Source organism: Talpa occidentalis, unplaced genomic scaffold, assembly GCF_014898055.3.
Source record: "Talpa occidentalis isolate TD23 unplaced genomic scaffold, MPIMG_talOcc4v2.1 talOcc4.17, whole genome shotgun sequence".
NCBI lineage: Eukaryota > Metazoa > Chordata > Mammalia > Eulipotyphla > Talpidae > Talpa > Talpa occidentalis.
The window spans coordinates 40,607,303-40,631,201 of NW_023601754.1; the positions used below are offsets into that span (position 1 = coordinate 40,607,303).

The 23,899-nt window shown below is 48.7% G+C and overlaps 1 protein-coding gene across 2 annotated transcripts in view; it reads left to right on the forward strand.

Annotated features, from left to right (window-relative positions):
- The window catches only part of ACP7 (acid phosphatase 7, tartrate resistant (putative)), a 123,660-nt gene that overhangs the window by 92,076 nt on the left and 7,685 nt on the right, over window positions 1-23,899 (forward strand). For both annotated transcript variants that reach the window (XM_037516520.2, XM_054697164.1), the window contains exons 3-9: window positions 14,316-14,608; window positions 21,505-21,705; window positions 21,956-22,138; window positions 23,001-23,124; window positions 23,360-23,422; window positions 23,529-23,643; window positions 23,743-23,850. In XM_037516520.2, the coding sequence (XP_037372417.1) occupies window positions 14,488-14,608; window positions 21,505-21,705; window positions 21,956-22,138; window positions 23,001-23,124; window positions 23,360-23,422; window positions 23,529-23,643; window positions 23,743-23,850 (915 nt within the window). In that variant the 5' untranslated portion in view covers window positions 14,316-14,487. The remainder of the gene's footprint in view (window positions 1-14,315; window positions 14,609-21,504; window positions 21,706-21,955; window positions 22,139-23,000; window positions 23,125-23,359; window positions 23,423-23,528; window positions 23,644-23,742; window positions 23,851-23,899) is intronic.

Sequence of the window (23,899 nt, forward strand, 5' to 3'; positions counted from 1 at the left end):
GCAGTTCCCCCAGGGGGTGGGTGGTGGGTGGTGAGAATTGACTGGAAAGGGCACAAAGGAACTTCCTGGAGTGACAGAAATGTTCTCTACCTTGACTGGGGTGGTATACAACTGTCAAAACTCATCGAATCTCACATTTGAAGTGGGCGCATTTCATTATAATTGCAACATAAATCACACCTCACTCGGGCTGAATAAAGCAGTCATTTAAAAATGCCTGTATAGAAAATGTTTAAATATGTCTTTGTCATAGAAGGGAGGCATTGGATCTAGTAAGACCTTGAAATCAATTAAATGGACTTTGGGGGCAGGGATTTAAAAACAAAAGAGAGACCTAGTAGAATATACAATCTCAGCCACACTGCCGCGTTCACTGCTTTGTGAATCTTGTATATGTTATATAAGATTTTCAATTATATAATAGTGACACAGCTATGCATGCATGCTGGGCTGAGAGGGGAATGCATTTCTTTTTTCTTTTTAAAGATTTATTTATTTATGCATACAAGAGCTGGGGTGTAGGCCAGAGGTGCAGGGGGTGAGAAGATTCACCAGAGACAGAGTGGGGAGCAGAACAGGCAGACTGATCGAAATACACTGCTGAGGGGAGCAACAGGGGAGACAGAAGAGGTCTGCTGTGCCATGTGAGTAGCTTCCTAGCCGGGGATCGAACTCTTGCTGCAGAGGCTATGGTGCAGTGCTTAACCCCTTGTGCCACCAGGGAGGCCCTGGGAATGCATTACTTATTCTGAAAAGTAGTAAAAAAAAAAGCTCCAAACACACTGTACAATAGGAAGTCAGACTTTCGAAGGTCCTTGCCCATCTTTTGAGGTCAGACCCACTCAGGGCAAAGGTTTCACTGATGGGGTGGAGGCAAATTTGCCTTCGTGTAGTTTTCTTTAAGATTTTATTATTTATGCATACAAGAACTGGGGTATAGGCCAGAGGTACAAGGGGTGAGCGCACTCACCAGAGACAGAGTAGGGAGCAGAACAGGCAGGTCTACGGAAATATGCTGCTGAGGGGAGCAGCGAGTGAACCAGGAGAGGTCTACTGCACCATGTGTGTTACCTCCCTGGCCAGGGATTGAACTAGTGCCTAGTGGCTGCTGATAGCTTCATAGTGCTGAGACTTAACCCCTTGCACCACCAGGGAAGCCCCTCATTTTCTTGATCATTTTTTATTCTTTTCCAGTAGCATTATCAGATGTGATTAGATCATCCTGGTTTTACCTGGGAAACTTGCTGGTCAGGAGCCTGTGTTTGCAGGAGCATTAGATGAACTAACAGTGGCATTAGTTTTCATTCTAGATGACATGCAAGGCAGAGAAAGGGTATTGGGATAGAAAACCCAGATCTTCATGTTTCAAAGTCAGGAGTTAATAGATAATTTTATCAGTTCAGCATGAACACTAACAAAATGGAAAAATACAAATTGTCTGACACACAAAGGGGGGAATTTTCCTAACATTTCCTTAGGGAGAAAATGCACAAAGAATGTGAACAGATAGTTCCCAGAAAGGAAATAAAAATAGCTCTTAAATATATAAGAAGGTAGCAGGCCTGACTTGAAGCAAAATAAATGTAGATGAAAGCACCACCAGGGTTCCATTTTTGAATAAAGCAAACTGGTAAAACAAAAAGATGGATACCACCTTGTTTTGGCAAGACCCTGGGAGGGTGGTGCACATGGTTGGTAGGGGTGTCAATTGGTTCCACCTGTCAGAATTAGAAATGCAGGGCCTCCCTGGTGATGCAGGGGTTAAAGTCACAGCACTATGAGGCCACTATGAGCCACTGCAGCACGAGTTCGATCCCTGCCAGGGAGCTACCCACATGGCACAGCAGACCTCTCCTGACTCGCCTGCTGTTCCCCTCAGCAGTGTATTTCAGTGGATCTGCCTGTTCTGTTCCCCACTCTGTCTCTGGTGAATCCTCTCACCCCCTCCCTCCACCTCTAGCCTACACCCAATTCTTGTATGCATAAATAAATAAAAATTAATCTTAAGTAAAAAAAAAAAAAAAAAACAAGGTATCCTCAACATAGCATCACGTACAGCCATTAAGAATGAATCAGTAACCTGCCAAGGTCACCAGTCATAGCCTCCACATTGGGAAATACAAAGTTTAATTCCTTTTTTTAAAAGATTTATTTATTTGTACATGCAAGAGCTGGGGTAGAGACCAGAGGTGTGGGAGGTGAGAGGACTCACCAGAGACAGAGTGGGGAACAGATCAGGCAGATCAACCAAAGAACACTGCTGAAGGGCGCAGCAGGTGAGACAGGAGAGGTCTGCTGCACCATGTGGGTAGCTCCCTGGCCGGGGACCGAACTCATACTGCAGAGGCTATGGACAGCTCCATAGGTTGCGTCTTAACCCGTTGTGCCACCAGGGAGGCCCCTGCAAAGTTTAATTCTTGCTTACAGTGTCCTTGGTCCACCGGCAGTGTCCGGCATGGCTCAGGACTCCTTCCCTCCTATCCCCCATATCTTTCAGGACACCTTGTCCACTGGCTGCTCCTCTTCGGTCTTTCAAGACTGATCGTCTGTGCTCCCCTCTTCGAGCTGGTGCTCACGTTCCGTCTCATAGCCTTAAATACCATTGATAAGCTCTTGGTGCCCAAATTTCTCTCCCCAGTCTGGTGTCTCCCCTGAACTCCAGACTCTCTATCCATCTACTTGGCATCTCCATTTAGATGACTAATAGGATCTCAAAATTAGTATCTTGGAAACCAAATTCCTGAATTCCTCACCCAAATCTTCCTGTCTTCCTTATCTCAGTGAAAGGCAACTTCTCCTTCCAGGGGCTCAAGACAAAAGCCTTGGACTTGTCCCTGTCTGTCTCTCATTCTCCATTTAATCTAACATCAAAAATCTATCAGTTCTACCTTCAAAATCCATCCAGAACATGATCACTTTCTTATGATCTCTACGCTCCCGTCATACCTGGTCCTGTCCACCCTTGTCTCCTTCCTGGACCTTCTCTGCAACCTCCTCACTGATATCCCTGCTTCTACTGTGCCCTCCTTGTGCCCACCAGCACTGATAAGAAGGAAACCCTTCCCAGGACATGTTACTGGGAAATTTCAGAACCCTGGTGATAAACTTTTTAAAAAAGATTTATTTATTTATGCATACAAGAACTTGGATACAGGCCCGAGGTGTGTGTGTTGGGGGTCGGGGGTGAGAGGATTCACCAGAGACAGAGTGGGGAGCAGAACAGGTGGATCCACTGAAATACACTGCTGAGGGGAGCAGCGGGCGAGACAGGAGAGGTCTGCTGTGCCCTGTGGGTCACCTCCCTGGCCAGGGATCTAATTCATGCAGCTGTGGCTGTGGATAGCTTCACAGTGCTGAGACTTAACCCCTTGCACCACCAGGGAGGCCCCAATAGTAAGATTTAATAAGCTTTAGGGATGGGGAGAGGTGATAGTTATCCACCTCCTCCTGCTCATCTTTGAAGGATCAAGAAACAGAATGGGTTTCAGGCTTCTCAAGAGCAATACTACAAACCAGACGACAAGGATCAACACCTTCTGAATTTGGAAGAAAACTATTAATACTTTCTGTTCCTGAATTCTGTAGTTTGCCAAACTGTCAACAAAGCGGGGAAGTTGATGACATTTTTTTTTTAAAGATTTATTTATTTATTTATTTATTTATTTATTCAAGCACTGGGTACAGTCAGAAGCGCGGGAGGGTGAGAGAATTCACCAGAGCCAGAGCGGGGAGCAGAGCAGGCAGAAGGACCGAAGTGCACTGCTGAGGGGAGCAGCAGGTGGCAGGAGAGGTCTGTGCGCCATGTGGGACCCTCCTCCGGTGGCCGGGGAGCAGTTGGGGATCGAACCGGCATTGCAGAGGCTGCGGGCAGCTTTGCAACCCAGCGCTCAACCGCTGCGCCACCGGGGAGGCCCAGTTGATGACATTTTTAGATCTGCAAACTTTGAAATTTTTATCTCCCAAGAAACCTTCCCCAAAAAGGTATAGGCTGTGCTCCAACAACTCAAACATTACTAAGAGGAAGAATTGAGATCAGGGATATAAGAGAGCTGACACGGGACACCCATGAGGGAAATCCCCAGGATGATGGAAATCTCCATCCAGATGTGAGCTGGCTTACAGGGTTGGGAGGCAGCCAGTCCAAATAGGACCCTCTGACTCAAGGGATACTTGTGGCTGTGTCATCCACTAACATGTCAACTGCCACTGGGATGTTGTGCTTTGATTTTTTAAAAAAAAAAGATTTATTTATGCATACAAGAACTGGGGTACAGGCTAGAGGTGTGAGGGGTGAGAAGATTCACCAGAGACAGAGTGGGGAGCAGAACAGGTGGATCCACTGAAATATACTGCTGAGGAGAGCAGCGGGAGAGTCAGGAGAGGTCTGCTGCACCATGTGGGTCATCTTCCTGACCAGGGATTGAACTTGTGCTGCAGTAACTGTGGATAGCTTCATAGGTTGTGTCTTAACCCCTTGCGCCACTAGGGAGGCCCTTGTTTTGATTTTTGCCCTGAGGAGTGACTGTGGATGACCATGAATCACCTTCTTTTTTTATTTTTAAAGATTTATTTTTATTTATGTATACAAGAGCTGGGGTGCAGGCCAGAGGTGTGGGGGATGGGGTGAGATGATTCACCAGAGACAGTGTGGGGAGCAGAAAAAGCGGATCTACTGAAATACACTGATGAGGGGAGCAGCAGGGGAGACAGGAGAGGTCTGCTGTGCCATGAGGGTAGCTCCCTAGCCGGGGATCCAACCCAGGCCCCTGTGGCTGCTGATAGCTTGATAGTGCTGAGACTTTAATCCCTACCCCACTAGGGAGGCCCTGTTCTTAGAATTTAATCTCAACTCAAGCTTTATCCAAATCACAGTTCAATGATCAGTTCCCATGTTTGGTACAAAATAAAAGGTCTGTGTGGTGGCTGACTCGGTGACAGGAGCTTTGTGCTCGGCTTTCCTCATCTGTGAAATAGGTGCAATAAAACCCCGACCTCACAGCCCTGTTCCCCGATGCACAAGGCGCTTAGAAGAGTGTGCTGGGGGGGGGCCCTCCTGGTGGCACAGTGGTTAAGCGCTAGGTTGCGAAGCTGCCTGCAGCTTCTGCAGTGCCGGTTCGATCCAGCCTCTGCAGTGCTGGTTCGATCCCCAGCCGCCAGCAAGGGTCCCACATGGCACGCAGACCTCTCCTGCCACCTGCTGCTCCCCTCAGCAGTGTATTTCGTCAGCCTGCCTGTTCTGCTCCTGCTCCCGCACTTCTGACTGTACCCAGTTCTTGTATAAATAAATAAATAAATATTTAAAAAAAAAAAAAGAAGAGCGTGCTGGGGTCTAGTGAGTACTTTAGAAATGTGTTTTTTAAAAAAGACATCTGAAGAATTTTTATGAAGATTATTTTAAGTAACATCGGCTTTTATCCCTTATGCATTGGCTTTAAAATCTGCCTCCACCCTTTGATGCAACTCCAGTGGAAAATGTACCCAAGCGAAGGTGTAGTAAATAGTTGGGTGATGAGTGCTCCTATTTTTTTTGGTTTATTCTGCTCCAGGTCTATGAAGTTGTCATTCCCACCCTGTGATTGGCAGTTGCCACTGAGTTTGAGGCCTGAAATCAAGGCAGTGATGGGGGATGTCTCTGGGCAGAGGGGCGCATTAAGCAGTGAGCCCGGTGGTGCAGCCCGGGGAGGCAGAGAGCTCCGGCGTGAACCCAGCTCTGCTTCCTCAGCGTGAGTGACCTCCACGGGTAAGCAGGTTCACCTCGCTGAGCCTTAGCTTCTTCTTCTAGAAGATGGGGCTCTAAGGAAGGGCGTGGAGTCTGCGCTGTCACACTCGAGGCCCCTGACACATGGTGAGCACACAACCAACAGCAGCCATGATGACGAGGACGAAGTGCAGGTGGGTGGGAGACTGAGTGTCCAGGAAGCTGCCCTGGGTCCGTCATGGGAAGCTTCTATATCCAAGAAGGCGAGTCACCCTTCCTTCCTGCCGTAATGCCGGGCCGGTGGCTTCTCTCAGGAAGTGAGCTGTGCCCCAGGCACGCTCCTCACATGCAGTGGCTCACAGGTCGCCTGACCTGTGACATCACAGTCAGAATGAACTCATGGAGCTGAAAGGCAGGGATCAAAGGAAGTGTCCTCTTGCCTTTTCCTCTCAGTCTCAAATTCTTGGCCTCAGCACTTAGTCAGTTTCCTCCCGCAGGAGCAGGGTCCTCTGTGGCTGCTGGCGATGGTAACCCCTGGAGAGAAGGTGGTGTGGCAGAAAAGGGCAGACTCATGTTTCCAGTTGTCGGTGGGATTCGGTCATGCATGCAATCATTGAACACAACTTTCCTGTGCAGCCGCCATATGCCAGACAGACAAAATCCCCGTTTTCCTGAAGCTGACGGTCTAGTGCAGAACCTAGACAACCAACCTATCACATAGGTAACTATTCCAGTCTGTTAGGTGACGAATGTCATGTGCAAATATCAGGAAGGGTAAGCTTAGGGCAGGGCTTGGCACAATCAGCTTATGTTTGTTTTTGTATGGTTCCCAAGCTAAGAATGCTTTTTATTTATTAATTTATTTTGTCTTTCACTTTTTTTGTTTTTGTTTTTTTTTTTAAAGATTTATTTATTTATACAAGCACTGGTTACAGTCAGAAGCGCAGGAGGATGAGAGAATTCACCAGAGCCAGAGCTGGGAGCAGAACAGGCAGACAGACAAAATACACTGCTGAGGGGAGCAGCGGGCACGGCAGGAGAGGTCTGCGGGCCATGTGGGACCCTCGCCAGCAGCCAGGGATCGAACCGGCGCTGCAGAGACTGCGGGCAGCTTTGCAGCCCAGCGCTCAACCGCTGCGCCACCAGGGGAGGCCCTCTTTTGTTTATTTTTAATGATTGGGAAAAGAAAATCAAGAGAAGACTTGGTGACGTGAAATTTACATGAAATTCACATTTCAGTGTTCATAAATGAAGTTTTTATGGAACACAGCCAGGCTCCCTGGGTCATGTATTGTCTGTGGTTGTTTTTGTGTCATAACCACAGATTTGAGTCGCGGTGCTGGAGATCACATGGTCCACAAAGCCTAAGCTCTTTAGTAGCTTGACCTTTACAGAAAAAGTTTGCAGATCCCTGGTGCAGGGGGTTAGGAGCGTTAAGTGGAGGTAGATCGTTGTGTTAGAAAGTCAAGGAGAGACACACTGAGGAAGTGACTTTTGGGTAAAGCAGGAAGGAGGAAGGCACCTGGGCCTCTGGGAAAGACTGTTTCTGGTGGAGGGAGCCCCCATTGCAAAGGTCCTGAGGTAGGAATGAGTCTGCTGTGTTTTAGAACAGTGAGGAAGCCCCTGTGTCTACAGCAGAGCAAGCAAGGCTGTGGCAGATTGTGTGTTGTAGGCCTTGGTGGGGGTGGGGGGTGGGGAGACGGAGACTTTCATCAGGCTCTATCCTGAGTGACGTGGAACCACGGGACAACCCTGGAGAAGGGATGAAATCTGACTCAGATATTGGCAAACTCCCTCTGCATTTGGGAAGACCGGACAGGAGGGGAGCAGGAAAACCAAGGAGCAGGTTGCTGAGATACTCCAGGAAGATGGTGGGCAGAGGCTGGAGAAAGCAGGGGAGTAGGCAGATTCTGGATAGATTTGAAGGGGGAGCTGACAGTATTTCTGGATAGATGATATTCTAACTGGAGAAAAATCTCCAAAAAATGCCCACATCCCAGATTTTCAAATCAGACATACTGGGGGCCTAGCCCCAGCTTAGAGGCTGTGTGATATTAACTAATTTGCTCAATATCTCTTAGCTTTGGTTTTTCCATTATGAAATGTGGTTATTATCAGGGGTGCAGGATCCATGAGATCTCACAAGGGGAGTGTTCCCTCCATACAAGGCAGCTGTGATAATGAGGCTCATTGCCCAGGTGAGACCCAAAGACTTGTAGGCCCAGGTTGCTGTCTCTAAGGTGTGTGCCACTCTCTGGCCTTTCTACCACTCACCTCCTCTGGATCCCTCCTTTTCTGCCCTTCCGCTAGTGTCAAGGCCTTGGTAAGCCTCAGTTTCAGCGTCTGTAAAATGGCCTCCCCAAAGTCCGCATTATAGATTGCCAGGGCCGTTAAGTGAAGTATTGCACGTACAGTGTGTGTCGAAACTAACCAAGGGCTCAGGAATCAGTTTCTGCTTTATTTTCACCATGACCATGAATGACAGCTACATGGATCCCCTCAAATAATTTCCCCAATATTTTATTATGAAAAAATTCAAATGCAAGGGAAAATTGAAAGAATTTTACAAAGAACACACCTATCTCCATCACCTGGAATCTATCTCGGACATGTTACTGTTCTTGCTGTATCACATACCTATCGATTCCTCTAGCTATTCATCAATCAATTTATCTTTTATGATGAACCCTGAAATCTTTCTAATCAAGATTTCCAGGGCCTCCCCGGTGGCGCAGCGGTTGAGCCCTGGGTTGCGAAGCTGCCTGCAGCCTCTGCAGCTGGTTCGATCCCCGGCTGCTCCCCGGCCACCGGAGGAGGGTCCCACATGGCGAGCAGACCTCTCCTGCCGCCCGCTGCTCCCCTCAGCAGTGTGCTTCGGTCCTTCTGCCTGCTCTGCTCCCCGCTCTGGCTCTGGTGAATTCTCTCACCCTCCCGCGCTTCTGACTGTACCCAGTGCATGTATAAACAAAAACAAATAAACAAATAAATAAATAAATAAGACATGCCTCTAGAAAATTAAAAAAAAAAAAAAAGATTTCCAAAGACTCAATTTACACCATGCTATTTTTAGCACAGTTCTTACTTAGTTCATGATTACATATATCCACTCATCTATTCTCATAGCAACTCTCTAAAATATGTCAACTATGAAGTATGGCATATCATTTCCATTTTGCATTTGAGAAAATTGAAGCAAAGAACTTATAGCTACTAAAGGGTGGAGCTGGGTTTAAGCCGGGGCCATTTGGCTCCAAAGCTCTGGCTTTTACCCATTAATACCATTTCTCTTCTCAGGAAGGTTGAAGTATACAACATAATGGAATATTATGCAGCCAGTGTAAAAGAATGTTTAGAATAAAACATTGAAATAACACTGGACCATAGTATGACCATGATTCAATCCAGATCTTGGGTCAAGGAAAAAATGCTCCAAGAAGGGGTACCCACTTTGATCAGAGGAAGTTTAGGGATAAATGAATACAGAATAATTATGAGAAGTCCTTTGTTGATAATTCCAGCAATTATTAATTGAGCTCTTTCTTTGTGCCCCACCCTGTATTACAGGCTTTACATGCTGTATCTTCCCAAGCACTGGTGAGGTAGGCGCTGCTATATGCACTTTAGAGATTAGGACAAAGAAGCTAAGAGCAGAGTAGGACTTGCCCAAGGTTACCCAGCCAAGAAGTGGCAGAGCCAGGATTCAAATCCAAGCCAGGATTCAAATCCAAGTCAGGATTCAAATCCAAGCTTGTCAGTTCCCTGAACCATTAAACCTCTCCGCTTCTTTTAACTTGCTTATTTTTCAGTAATAAAATGATATTATTTTCATAATGATATTATTTTAAACATTAAATATTAAAAAAAGGTCTCCTTAAGAAAGTAGACCCATTTATTTTATTGGCCATGAGTATTATTTTCATCAAATGAAAAACCCTACCTCACACCATATATAAAAATCAGCTCCAGATAGATTGCCAACCTAAATGTAGTACAAAATGGTCATGCTTTTGGAAAATGATACAAGAGAATATTAGCATGCTTTGGAGGTATGGAAGTATTTATTTAAAATAATGTAAAAATAACCATAAGTAAGGGATTGAGAACTTAGACTGTGCTAAAATTAAGACCTTCATTTAAAAGTGACAGTAAGGGAATGAAAAAAGTGAGCAGGAAATATTTACAGTAGGGACAACTAACAAATGGTCCAGAACATAGAAAGGACAAATTCATTGAAAAATGGACAACCCAACAGAAAATCAGGTAAGACACTTGAACAGCACATTATGAAAAAGAATATCCAACAGACCCATATGCAGATGGAAAAATGTTCAATTTTATTACTCATTGGGGAAATGCAAATTAAAACTACAATGAACTACCACTGCACATCCATCAGAATGGCTAAAAATAGAACACCTGACAATGCCGATAGTCAGAAGGATGTGGAGCAATGGAAAGGCTACAATATGGCTGGAGGGAAGAGAAGAAATTATTCCCAGCACTTTGGGAAGCACTTTGGAAAACTCTTTGGTAAGATCTACTAAAGATAAACATATATATCCCCTTTGGCCCAGCCATTCTACTCAAGAAAATTGTGTTTACATGTTCACCCTATGTTATGAATGTACTAGAACAAAAATTACTCTAGAATGTTAAAGACCAAGATCCAGGGTGGCACGCTTAGGTGGTAAAACCTAAAGCAAGTAAAAGTCAGTACAGTGGGTGCCTTCACAGAGTGAGGGGAGGAGAAATTGGTGTCTGGGAGGAGGCAGGAGATTGCTTGTAGAGAGCGAGTTAAGATTGACTTTTTTACCTTGGTGATTATTAAGCAGCTGTGTTCCCTTTGTCATAATTTGTTAAGTGAAATATTTATGTTTCAGGTACTTGTCTATATATATATATGTGTGTGTGGTATTTTATAATGGAAAAGGATTAAATAATTTGAAAATGATTTGGAGAAGTGAGTGCCTATAGCCTTACCTTACATTGTGGGTAGACCAGATGTCTTGGGTATAATGACTGGAAGGGATGCATATGGCACGTGTTCTATGCTGAGTTTTGTTCTTTGTGACTTATCTCCATTCACAACAACTGCATGATGTAGTAACTAGTCAGTCATGCATCACTTAATGACATTTCAGTCAACAACGGACACATAGATAGGGGTGGTTTCTATTGGCTCCACCAGGTAGCCTCTGGGTGAAGTAGGTGCTGCCATCTTGGTTTGTGTGATTATACTCCATGGCAATCGTACAACCTCGAAATCACCTAATACTCGTTTCTCAGAATCCCTCTTGTTAAGCCATGATGATTGTATTATTATCCCCATTAAACAGATGGGGAAACTGAGAACAGTGAGGTTAAATAACTTGCCTAAGCTGGTCAATGCTCAAGTTAGATCTCACTGCAGGTAACCTGACCCCAGAGTAGATGCTGTTTTCTCTGAGAAGTAGAATAAGAAATAGAGTAGATGTATATTTCCCAAAATGCAAAGGTATCTAAAAGGAGAAACTAGAAATATTTCTGTGGCCATGCTGAGAGGAGGGCGTGTGTATGAGCAGGGGTGGATATGTAACCTGGCACTGGAGGGCCTCACCCACTGCATCAGGACCCGGAGACTCCAGTGCTTTTTATTTTTCTTTTCTTTTCTTTTTTTTTTTTAAGATTTATTTATTTATGCGTACAAGAACTGGGGTATAGGCCAGAGCTGTGGGGGGGACAGGGGTGAGAGGATTCACCAGAGACAGAGTGGGGAGCAGAACAGGCAGACTGACTGAAATACACTGCTGAGGGGAAAAGCAGGTGAGTCAGGAGAGGTCTGCTGCACCCTGTGGTTCAGCTCCCTGGCCAGGGATAGAACTTGGCTGCATTGGCTGCGGATTGCTTCATAGTGCTGAGACTTAACCCCTTGTGCCACCAAGGAGGCCTCTCCAGTGCTTTTTCAACCTGAGTTGGTGGATGGAAGTTAAGGGCTACATGAACGGGGGAAAAAACAATTGCCTCTTTGCTTTTACAAACTTTTAAGTCAAAATACAGTTTGGAAACCATTGAAAGTTCCCAAGACCTTTTTCAGGGGGGTTAATGAGGTCAAAACTGTTTTTTATAATACAGAGATGTGTTTGTCCTTCTTACTCTCCAAAGGTTCACTGCCCTATGATGACTAATGGTAGGCGTGCATGCGTATTCTAATCCTTTAAAAACTCAGCTTTCTTTTGTTAGGTGGTAAATATTAATAGCTTTCACCCACGTATCCAAAAAGGTCTTTGGGTGACCACATAATTTTTAAAAGGGTATAGTTTAAGAATTGCTGGTGTAATTGAAATATAGCAGGTCCTTCTGTCGGGGGGTGGCAGGCAGAGTCGGGGGGCCAACTGCGGGACTATAAGCAGACTCCTGGCTTTATCTTGAGGAAAGCCCATGGCTGTTGACATCTGCACACTCATCCAAACTTCTAGGTTACCACTGTTTTGGGGCCTGCCAAGGGATCTTGCAGTTTAAGACATGAATAGCGGCACATGCGTTACTGCATCACAAATCTTGAAAAAAATTTGCAGATCTATAATTCAACAGCATGGGCTTCCTTTGTAACTGGGTGTATTTATTTTATGCATGCAAAAGTGTGCCTCTGAGCCAGGATTGGCCAGCCTGCCCGTAGGGACATTTAGCACAAAGTAGGTTAAGAACAGCAAAGGCAAGACCACCAGAAAACTCAACCTAGAGAGAGGGTACAATTGGCAGGGATGGGAGGGAGGGGGTTAAGGGTATTTGAGTCTGACTTGCAGCCTCTATTTATTTTAATTTAAGCTGTAATCAGACTCCAGAAGGTAGGGAGGGGGAATCCTCGCTGTGCAATACCTCGAAACCCCCATTCTCAGTCTCTGAAATCTGTTTCCCCAACCTGCAGACACTGCTATTTTTGAATTACAAAGCCAAGATGGGGGCCTTTCTCTCTGCAAACAGGAAGGGGGAACAGCTGAAAACTGTGGCCCCTCAGACTTTCCTGCTGCTCCATGAATGCACAGCCCCCCCTCCCCTAGCCCCCCCACCCCCAGCATAATTTGAGGCCAGCCACTCACAGCCTTCAAATGGATCACAAAGGTTTACGGCAAAGTTCTCTCTGGCTCTCACCTGGACCTCAGGGCAATTTCCCGAGTTCAGGCATTGCCGATAAGAACAGCTGGCTCTTCTGTCCTTGCCCTGGGCCAGGCCGTGTTCTTAGCGTGAAATGCCCTGTGTCAACGCGTTTAAGCCTCAGAATCCATGGGGTCTGCACGATCACCCCCTTCATTTTACTCACTGGTGGGGAAACCGAGGCCCGGGGCGGTGGATCAGTTCCTCTCCCCCACCCTTCACCCTCAGGGCGCTGTCCTTTGTGGCTTTAATTTTGTTTTCGGTTTGACGGAGTCCTGGGGCTAAGCTTGGAGAGGGAGGAAGGAGCAAGATGGAGCGAAAAGAGGACGCGCGATGGGGGGAATCCCCTGGGTCCAGGGCGCAGGTGCCGGCACACCTGCGTGGATCTGGCTGCGCAGCGAGTGGGGGCCGCTGTCCATGCCCCGGGGGCTCCAAAGCGGCAGGGTGGGGCGCTCTGAGAGGCGCGCAGCCTTACCTGTCCCGATGCTCACCTGGTGGCCAGCTCGGAGGTGGAGGTGGTGGCTGCGTACCAGGCCTTCCCGGGTCCCCCTTCCAACCTCCTGCCCCGCCCCGGGGGTGGGTGGGCGTGGGGCACCCCGGACCGGCCGGACCTGTGGGACCCGGGGCCCCGGCTGTCTGGGGAGGCCGTCACTTCTAGACAGCAGGCTCTTCCGGGGCTGGGACGGCTGTGGGCGGCGGGAGGCCTCCGCGCCTTCACACTCATAAATACCGCCAGCACTGTGCTGGCCCGAGCCGCGCGCCGGCAGCTGGCGCCCCCGAGGGTGAGCTGGGGTCCGGGAGGGCGCCCCCACCCTGGACTGGCCTCCAGACTGAGAGTCCAGCCTGGCTCTGCCGGGGCAGGTCTTGCCAGAGCTGAACTGGAGCTGGCCAGGCAGGAACAGGGGAGAAGGGGGGTGGGGTGGGTAGGCCGGGCAGGACCGGGGGAGACAGCTGGAGCGCAGGTGGAGATGGAGTGGGAGGATTGGGGTCACCAAAGGCAGGATGGGATGCTGGGGAGGGGAGCCAGGGAATGGGGCACCTCTTCAGATAGGGTGGAATTCTGAGGAATCTGTGGACGGGGGCATGGGGTTCGCTGGGACCGCAATGGAAGGAGAGAGTGAGGTCCCAGCGAGCTGGGCGGAGGTTAGAGATCTAGGGAGAAGGGCAGAAAAACGAGGGCTGTGCTAACATCAGCTGAAAATGGGTTTGCCAAGGCAGCTTCCGAAGCTGAGAGCATCCACCCTCCCAAGCCTCGTGCACCCAGAGCGAGCAGCCCCCAGGGGACCCTGGCTTGAAAGCCAGCCTCATCCCATCCTCACTGTGCGACTGAATCACCCGGTTGCTCACCCTCCTCATGTGCGATATGGGGCGATGCTGAGGGTAGCTTCTGCGCATAGGAATGTAGTGAGGCTCTGATGACTTAATCTATGCAAAAGACTTAACCCACAAGGCCAAGCACTGGTCATTGTTTTTGTTTGCTCTGTAGCTCTGCACAGCCGCCTCTCGAAGACCTCCCTCCAGTCCTGCCAACCTCCCTGTGACCCTGCCTGACCCCCTCCACCCCATCCTCCCAGCTGCCTCCTGCTGTGGCTCTGAGACTCCAACCTATTCTGGACCCTTCCCCTTCCCCCCGCTTTGCCCCCCACCTTCCCCCTACCATGTATCCCCTTCATCCTTGCTGGTCCTGCTGCTGTCTGCTCCTCCTTCTCTCCCTGGGCGTCAGGGGAGCCCCAGAGCCTCCCAGTGCTGTCCCTGAACAAGTTCATCTGTCTTACCCAGGTAAGTGTCTGTCACCCCTCCCTGTGACTTCCTAGCGAGGCCTAGTTGGCTGGGAGCTCAGGAACCCACATTTCCGTGAGACCCGAGGTCAAGCTTGTGGTCCCGAGCCTCAGCGGTCCGCCTCTGTGAAGTGGGGATCACAAGCAGCAGTGCATGTGGCTATGCTGGAAATGACTCTGGTGCCCGGCCTGTAATGTGCGCTCTCTAAAGGGGTCTGCTGTTGTCCTTGCGAGTTGTGTCGCTCTCTGTGTCCCCAGGACCTGACCACTGGTGGACAGTAAGCTCCAAAATCAGTTGTGGCAGAAACCAACCAAGTCACTGATGTCAGAACTAGATTGCTCAACCCTTCCTTCAGCCCTTGCCACCTCCTCCCGACAAGGCTGCCTCCTGAGCATTGGTCAGGCAGTGGGGAGGCACCGTGATGGGAAGATCTGGGTCTCTGCTTCCTCTGCCCCTACACTGCCTGGGTTTGACTCGCAGCTTTGCTACTTGCTGTGTGTCATAGGACAGGTGAATTAACCTCTCTGGTCTCACCTCTTTGTCTAGAAATCAGGGAAGTATTAGTGTGACCTCATGGTGAGGAGTAAATGTGATTTTACCTGGCAAGTGGGAAAAGAGAGCTTAGTTTGAGGTACCATGTGCACTTGTTTTGGGTTTGGTTTGGCTTTTCCTACAATTGGGTTCCGTGGGGTAAAGTTGGTTTACACCACTGTATAGTCCCAGGTTCAAATCTCTACAAATGTATGTTTTTACAACGTACCTACCATCAATTTCCATGCTTTTATCTCAGGACTCCTGAGCAGTACCCAGAATTATTAAGAACCTCAAAGTCATGTGAGTTATAGCCACCATATTTGCCACATTAGAAAGTAAAACTGAGACAGTTAAGAATATTTATTAAGTCTCTTAAAATTATTCACAATAAATCCATTCTGTTGTAAGGGAAATGTCATTTTTCAGGGGAAAAAACCCTACATTTTACAAGAGAAACTGAGTGAAGAGAATGACAGTGATTTACATCTTTTTAAATATCTTCGATGTCTGGCTTAACGGGAGACTGCCAGAGTGTGTCTGCTTCGGCTCCGGTCTGCCTTGATGTTGTGCTTTGGATGATGTATAGAAAGAAAATTTGGTTGAATGCAGACCATGTTGGTTGAAAAAGGAAGACTTTTTACATAGAATTTCATAGTGTTTTTTTTAAAAAGATTTATTTATTTGTGCATACAAGAGCTGGGGTACAGGCCAGAGGTGCAGGAGGTGAGAGGACTCACCAGAGACAGAGTGGGGAACAGAACAGGTGGATTGACTGAAATACACTGCTGAGGGGAGCAGTGGGGAGTCAGGAGAGGTCTGCTACGCCAGGTGGGTAGCTCCCCGGCCAGGGATCGAACTCGTGCTGCAGAGGCTGAGGGCAGCTTCATAGGTTGCGTCTTAACCCCTTGCGCCACCAGGGAGGCCCAGCTTTTTTATTTTGAAATAATTTAGGATTGACTGAAGAGTCGACAGATGGTAGAGTCTCTGTACACCCTTCACTCAGCTTCCCGATTGTTAATCTCATGCATCCAAGGTCAAAGCTAAGAAATTGACCCTGGTATCATATCACTAACTGAACACTGTGGACTTTATTTGGATTTTACCCATTTTCCCATTAATGTCTTTATCCTAATCTAGGATCCCAGATCGCATCTCATCGCCATGTGCCTCCCTATCATGACAATTCCTCAGTCTTTCTTAGTTCTTTGGTGTCCTTCACACTTTAAAAGAAGGTCATTTCTTAAAGGTTAGTTGCCATGTGGAATCTGCCATGGAATGAATGAACTGGCTTTGGCCTTTGCTGGCCAGGTGAACGTGGACTCTGTAAAATGGGATGATGAGGAGCTTGTGTTCCTTACTATATTTTCTCCCCGAGAGCTTCAGCTGGATAACTCATCTAACCTCCGGTTGGACCTTTAGCTGTAGCTACTATCGGCATTCCCATTTTGCAGGAGAGTAAACTGAGGTTCAGACAGATGAACTGTGTGACCCCAGGTCCCAGAGTCTGGAATCTGAACCCTGACAGGCGGCTCAAGAGCCCATGATATTTGATTTACAATTCAAACCTTCCTGCCAATTTTAGACTTCACAGAAAATTTGCAAAAATATTAGAGTTTCTTTATCTTCCTTCCCCAGTTCCTCCTAATGTTGCCGTCTCCTATTATCTTGGTACAAGGATGTGACTGTATCCTAGTACTAGATCGCAGACCTCGTTTGACTTTTACCAGTTTTTCTGGAATGTCCTTTTTCTGTGCCAGGATCCAGTACAGACCCCCCCCCCCCACCAACTGCATTCAGTCATCCTGTCTCCTTAGTCTTGTCTTTCGCCATGACCTTGATATTTTTGAGTGCTTCTGAGTACTTATTTTGTTGAATGTCCCTCACTTGGGGTTTGTCTGAGATTTTCTCAGGATTGGATTACATAAGACATCACAGGGGTGACGGTGAGTCCGTGTTGCTGTCTGGCGGCAGAGGGTTCTCGATGTGGGTGTGGTCGATCAGTGTGGGCGTGGTCGGTGATGTTGACCTTCATAGTGAGGTTCAAGGAGAAGACTGATGAGTTTCTCCACGGTGCAGTTTTTATGCTTTCCTTTGTAGCTAGTAAATTTTTTTAAGTCCATTAATTTTTAATATAAAGGTATAGTGGGCTACTAAAAATACAATACTTTTAAAAACAAAAAAAAATGTACAGTGGATGTTACATTTTAGTTGACCTCATTCATTCTATAAAAATACTAAGAGTAGGGCCTCCCTGGTGGCTCGAGGGGTTAAGACGCAACCTATGAAGCTATCGGCAGCCACTGCAGCGTGAGTTCGATCCCTGGCCAGGGAGCTACCACATGGCGCAGCAGACCTCTCTTGACTCGCCCGCTGCTCCCCTCAGCAGTGTATTTCACTCAATCTGCCTCTTCTGTTCCCCGCTCTGTCTCTGGTGAATTCTCTCACCACCCCCCACACTTCTGGCCTGTACCCCAGTTCTTGTATGCATAAATAAATAAATTTAATAAAAAAATACTAAGAGTAGTTTTAAAGCAGTGGTTATGAGCAACAACAAAAAAATTATTATTACAACCAAAGTTTTTATTGATACTAAGACTATGTGGTTAGTGAATATCTTGCACATTATATTTCTCCCGGAACTTGTGCCCACTAATTTCAGCATCTGTAAGTGGATCTTGTCTGCCACAACTAGTGTGGTGTTCGCCTAATTATGACTTTTACATTTCCTAATTTCCTCTCTCCATCTAATTGAAATTTTAAGGAAGCCCTTCTAAGGAAGGGCTGACTCTCCTCCCACCATTTATTTGTTTGTTTATTGTATGTTTCCATAGGTCTAGACTCCATGGATTTTATTCCCTGGGTTATCATTTTTTTAAAAAGATTTATTTATTTATGCAAACAAGAGCTGGGGTACAGGCCAGAGATGTGGGGAGTGAAAGGATTCACCAGAGACAGAGTGGGGAGCAGAACAGGCGGACTGACTGAAGTACACTGCTGAGGGGAGCAGCGGGTGAGACAGGAGAGGTCTGCTGCGCCATGTGGGTAGCTCCCTGGCCGGTCGGGGATCCAACTCGTGCTGCAGAGGCTGAAGATTGCTTCATAGTGCAGTGCTTAACCCCTTGTGCCACAAGGAAGGCCCTGGGTTATCATTTTTTATCTTGTGGCTCAAATGATCCTGGATTTGGTCTTTGGATTTGGGTTCTTCAACCATCATTTCTTGAGCTCTGCCTCACCTGCAGGTACCACACGTTATTCCAGGCTTATCTTGTGTATTTCCTGTTCCATATCTGGAATCATTCACTTTTCCAAGAAGCTTGGTTCTTTCCATCAGAGAATGGGGATTTAGAAACTTAGATCTGAATCAATATAATTTCTGCTCTGGCAAGATACAAGGCTCCTGCCCACCTGAGACTGGCAGGTGCCTCTTTTTCTTTCTCCTTTTCCTAATAAGGCTGTCCTTTCAAAATGTAAAAAAACAAACCAAGAAAAAAGAAGCTATGATCCGAGCGCTGGGTGTGCTTGTAGCTACTGAGGCGTGAGAGCTTCCAGCCTTGCTCACAGACACAGATGGGTTCTGTGTATGTGTCGAGAGAGAGAGCCCTGAATCCTAACTACTGTCCATCAAGACCTCCCATGGGTGCTGCTGATATGCCTCACTCACCTGTATTTCTGTATCTGTGAGTTCCTACTTGGGCCTCTGATGTCAGTCCTTCAAGGCAGTAACTTTTTCCTCCAGTATTGAGAAGCCTCACTCCTGTCTCACAATGGACTTCATTCAGTGCTAGGAGAGGCATCAAATGGTTTTAGAGTCGCCTACCAGCATCCCCGTGAGAAGTGCAGACTCAACAGTGGCGCTTCTGTCCTTCCTCTTTGGAGTCTTACCGCATCATTATTTCCCACAGTGACTTTCTCCCCACCCCTGTCAATGTGACCACCTTGTTCATTTTTTAGTATATTTATGTAATTTGTTAGTGTTTATACTCCACGCCACTTCCCTCCCCACTGCCACACACATATATCCTGGGTGGTTTTAATTGTTAATTTATTTTGAGGGAGTGTGAAGGAAGTCAGCAGCATTACTTTAGTAATAGCAGTCAGAGAGACTCAGATAAGGGTCCTCCTCATTCCTCCAACTCCCTTCCTACCCCTCTTACTAACCCTTTCCTGCCCACCCCAGCTACACAATCCATCTCTTCAGTTTCAGTACCCAGTTTTTACAAATGAGCACATATCTGGGTCTTTTCTTATATCCTCCCCCATGAAGAGTGGCTGACAAGAGATGCTCTCCTGTACTTTGTTTTTGTCTTTCTTTTTTTAAAAGATATATTTATTTATGCAAACAAAAACTGGGGTACAGGCCAGAGGTGTGGGGTATGAGAGGATTCACCAGAGACAGAGTGGGGAGCAGAACAGGTGGGCTGACAGAAATACACTGCTGAGAGGAGCAGTGGGTGAGACAGGAGAGGTCTGCTGCGCCATGTGGGCCAGCGCCCTGGTTGGGAAGTGAACTCGTGCTGCAGTGGCTGTGCACAGTTTCACAGTGCTGATAGCTTCATAGTGCTGCATTCCAACCCCCTGTGCCACCAGGGAGGACCCTGTACTTTGCTTTTTTCATAGTGCTGCATCCCAACCCCCTGTGCCACCAGGGAGGACCCTGTACTTTGCTTTTTTCTTAGCAGTATGGTCTGGACATTCCATATAAGTGCCAAGATCTTGTCCTCTTTTTGACAGCTGCATAGTACTCCGCACAATGGGTATGATGCCGTTTATCCATCCATTCCCTCCCATGTGTGGACGTTTCGGTTTGGTTTCTGCATTTTGCAGTCACACACATTGCTGCAAGGGACAACCTTATGTGGATGCATTGGCCCATTGCTGGAGTAAGCACTTATGCTCTTAACATTACACTGTACCACAGGGTATTTTTAAAACCTTGATTTGGTTGCTAACACTTATGACTCTGAAGCTATCTCTTGAAAGTATGGATTTGTCTACCTATATCCTGGGATTCAAAAACACCACATAAAGAATGGAAGTTGAGGGCCTCCCTGGTGGCGCAGGTGGTTGAGCACCGTGCTGTGAAGCTGTCTGCAGCCTCTGCAGCGCGGGTTCGATCCCGGACGGCCGTGAGAATCCCACATGGTGCAGCAGACCTCTCCTGTCTCGCCCGCTGCTCCCCTCAGCAGTGTATTTCCTCAGTCTGCCTGTTCTGCTCCCCACTCTGTCTCTGGTGAACCCTCTCACCCTCCCGTGCATCTGGCCTGTACCCCGGTTCTTGTATAAATAAATCTTTTAAAAAAAAAGAATGGAAATTGACAGATAGTGGCAGCTATCACTGAATAGGTGACTGCCCCTTTTAGATTCTACAGAGGCTACTGTTTGCCACACATTCCACCACTCCCTGCTGCCTCACTCCTTACAAATGAACTTTGTCCCTGTTTCTATTACCTAACTGGCCTCTAGACACCTGAGTTTACAACCCCTCAATGATATCATGTATATAAAAAATGTTTGCCACAAGGCCTGCACACAATAAATAATGATATTAATAATAGTATCCATTCTCTTCTATAACCCTCACTATCATTGTTCAGGGAGACAATCTTGTTCATCTGACAATTTCTTTATTGTGTGGCTGTCACAGAGTGTAATCACACAAACCTGGATGGTGCAGGGTACCCCACATCTAGGCTGGATGGTATCACCTGCTGGGACTGCTGCGTATCTGTGGTCTGTCATTGACTGAAGCATCATTAAGCAAGGCAGGACTGTGCGAGGCACTGTTTCAAGTGGTTTTTTTTTCTTTATTTTTAAGATTTATTTATTTATGCATACAGGCCAAAGGTGCAGGGGGTGAGAGGATTCACCAGAGACAGAGCGGGGAACAGAGCAGGCAGACTGACTGAAATACACTGCTGAAGGGAGCAGCGGGCGAGACAGGAGAGGTCTGCTGCACCATGTGGGTAGCCCACTGGCCGGGAATCAAACTTGTGCTGCAGAGGCTGTGGACAGCTTCACAATGCGGTGCTTAACCCCTTGCATCACCAGGGAGGCCTCAAGTGTTTTTCTTGTATTGATTCAGTTAAGCCTCGTGGCAACACTATAGGGTAAACACTATTATTATTCCACTTTCCAGATAAGGAAGCTGAGGATCAGTTAGGCAAAGCCACTTCTTGTCCAAGGAAAGTGGAAGTGGTGGTGGTGGCGGGGGGGGGGGGGGGGGGGGGGGTCAAACTTGAGTAGCTCCAGAACCTGGGTCCTTAACTACCGAATATTCCCGAGTCTCTCACTCTCGAGGTATTGCCCTCCCTCTGCCCCTGCCCAGCCTCAATGCCCGGTCCCCTCCGTCTCTTTCTCCCCAGGGGAGCCAGGCTCCATGACTGTGACCTGGACCACCTGGGTCCCAGCCCACTCAGAAGTGCAGTTCGGGCTGCAGCCGTCAGGACCCCTGCCCTTCCGGGCCCAGGGCGCCGTCAGTCCATTCGTGGATGGGGGCATCCTCCGGCGGAAGCTCTACATGCACCGAGTCACGCTGCGGGGGCTGCTGCCCGGGGTCCAGTATGGTGAGAGGGTCCCGGGTTGAGGTGGGGGGGACAGGAAGAGAAATGGACTAGAAGCTACTACCCCTGGGAGGCTCAGGCGGGGCTGGTGATGAGCCCCTGGGATGAAAATAAGGCAGTGGAAGGAGGTGGGTACCTGGGGTGAGGCGGACAGGACAGGGGTCCAGGTCAGGTCACTGACTGCCCCACCAGTGGAAGTGGGGTGGAGGGGAGGCCCTGCGCACACCCTGCTGATCATGACCTTCCCCCCTAGTTTACCGCTGCGGCAGTCCTCAGGGCTGGAGCCGGCGCTTTCGCTTCAGGGCCCTGAAGAATGGGCCCCACTGGAGCCCCCGACTGGCTGTGTTTGGGGACCTGGGGGCTGACAACCCAAAGGCCCTGCCCCGGCTGCGCAGGGATGCTCAGCAGGGAATGTACGATGCTGTTCTCCATGTGGGTGAGCCACTGGCGAGGGTGCACCTAAAGGAACCCAGGGGGCGGGTGGAGGCCGCACAGGAGGATGGGGGTTCGGGCCAGTGTGGTTATGAAGGGGTGGGGGTGCTGGTGTGAGGTGATGAGAATAGCTCGGATGGTGTCTGGTCAAGCCAAAATCCTGATTTGGATGCTTAGAACCCCTCACGCTGCTTTTCTCCTGGGGATTAATACGGTTCAAGCTGCTGCTCCCTCAGAATTCCTAGGACAGTTGTGGAGAAATCGGTCGGCACAGCCTGGGGTGTTGTGAGCGCTACGTGAGTGTGAGTTGTGACTGGTGCTGCTGTTGTGAGTTGAGGGGACAGGGAATGAGACGGTGCATAGAGATGGCCGTGGGGGCACCCATGGTTCAAAAACTCGGGACTCCCAGACTTTGATTTCCGGTCTTCATTCACCAGCCCTGTGACCTCTGGTGAGCACTTTACCCCGCTGGACCTCAGTTTCCCCATCTGTCGTGGGGATAAGATGAGGCCCATGTCGGAGGGTGATTTGAAGGTCCAGGTGATTAAACATGGAGAGCAGTTGGTGCCTGGTACCAAACCAGTCCCACCTTATGCAGCTGTTCTGGGAGGGGGCTGGGTGGGGGGCAGAGGTGGGCGTTGCTGTGGTCAGGGCCCAGGGCCCTAGCATGCTGCTGCATGGGTCCCGGTGACCAGAGTTTCAGGAAATGATTCCAAGTGTACATCCACGTGGGTGTGAGGTAGGGATCTGAGAACCTGAGGGCCCAGAGGCCAAGGTGTGCTCAGCTCACACCTGAGCCACCAGGTCTCTCAATTCTGGGTGCTCACTCTCTCCCTGCCCCTCCCCGGCCACTCCCCATGCCCCAGGAGACTTTGCCTACAACATGGATCAGGACAATGCTCGCGTCGGGGACAGGTTCATGCGACTCATCGAACCCGTGGCCGCCAGCCTGCCCTACATGACCTGTCCTGGGAACCACGAGGAGCGCTAGTGAGGGGCGGGGCCTGGGGTTTGGGGGCGGGGCCTCAGGGACCTCAGGGGCGGGCCAGTCAGTGGCAATGGACTTGTCCTTCCTATTAGAGTCCTACCTTAGTTCCTCACAATGCATGGTCCTTTGTGGTGGTGAGAAAAGAGAGGAGGGAGGAGCCAGACTCGGGGTCTGATGGAGGGAAGATGGGGGGCACCCAGACCCTCCCCTCCAACCATTTTTCTTCTTTTTATCCAGCAACTTCTCCAACTACAAGGCTCGCTTCAGCATGCCAGGGAACAACGAAGGGCTGTGGTACAGGTAATGCTAAAGCAGGGGCTTGGGGAATTGGCTTCCTGCCCCTTAAGGACAGGGGATGCTGAGGAGGCCCCTCTCTGACCCCTGCCCTTTGCCTCCCCCCCCCCAGTTGGGATGTGGGCCCCGCGCACATCATCTCCTTCTCCACTGAGGTCTATTTCTTCCTCCATTACGGCCGCCACCTGGTAGAGAGACAGTTCCACTGGCTGGAGAGTGACCTGCAGGTAAACTCGGGTCCCCTGTAGCCCCTGGGGCCTGCCTCCCCACCCCGGCTCCTGCCTTCCTCACTTCCCTCCAGTCGGTCACTCAGGCGCTCTCTCTAGAAAGCCAACAAGAACAGGGCCAGCCGGCCGTGGATCATCACCATGGGGCACAGGCCCATGTACTGTTCCAATGCTGACCTGGACGACTGTACCCGGCACGAAAGCAAGGTGAGGACCCTCCTGGGGTGGCGCTGAGAGCCTGGCCTGCAGGCAGCCC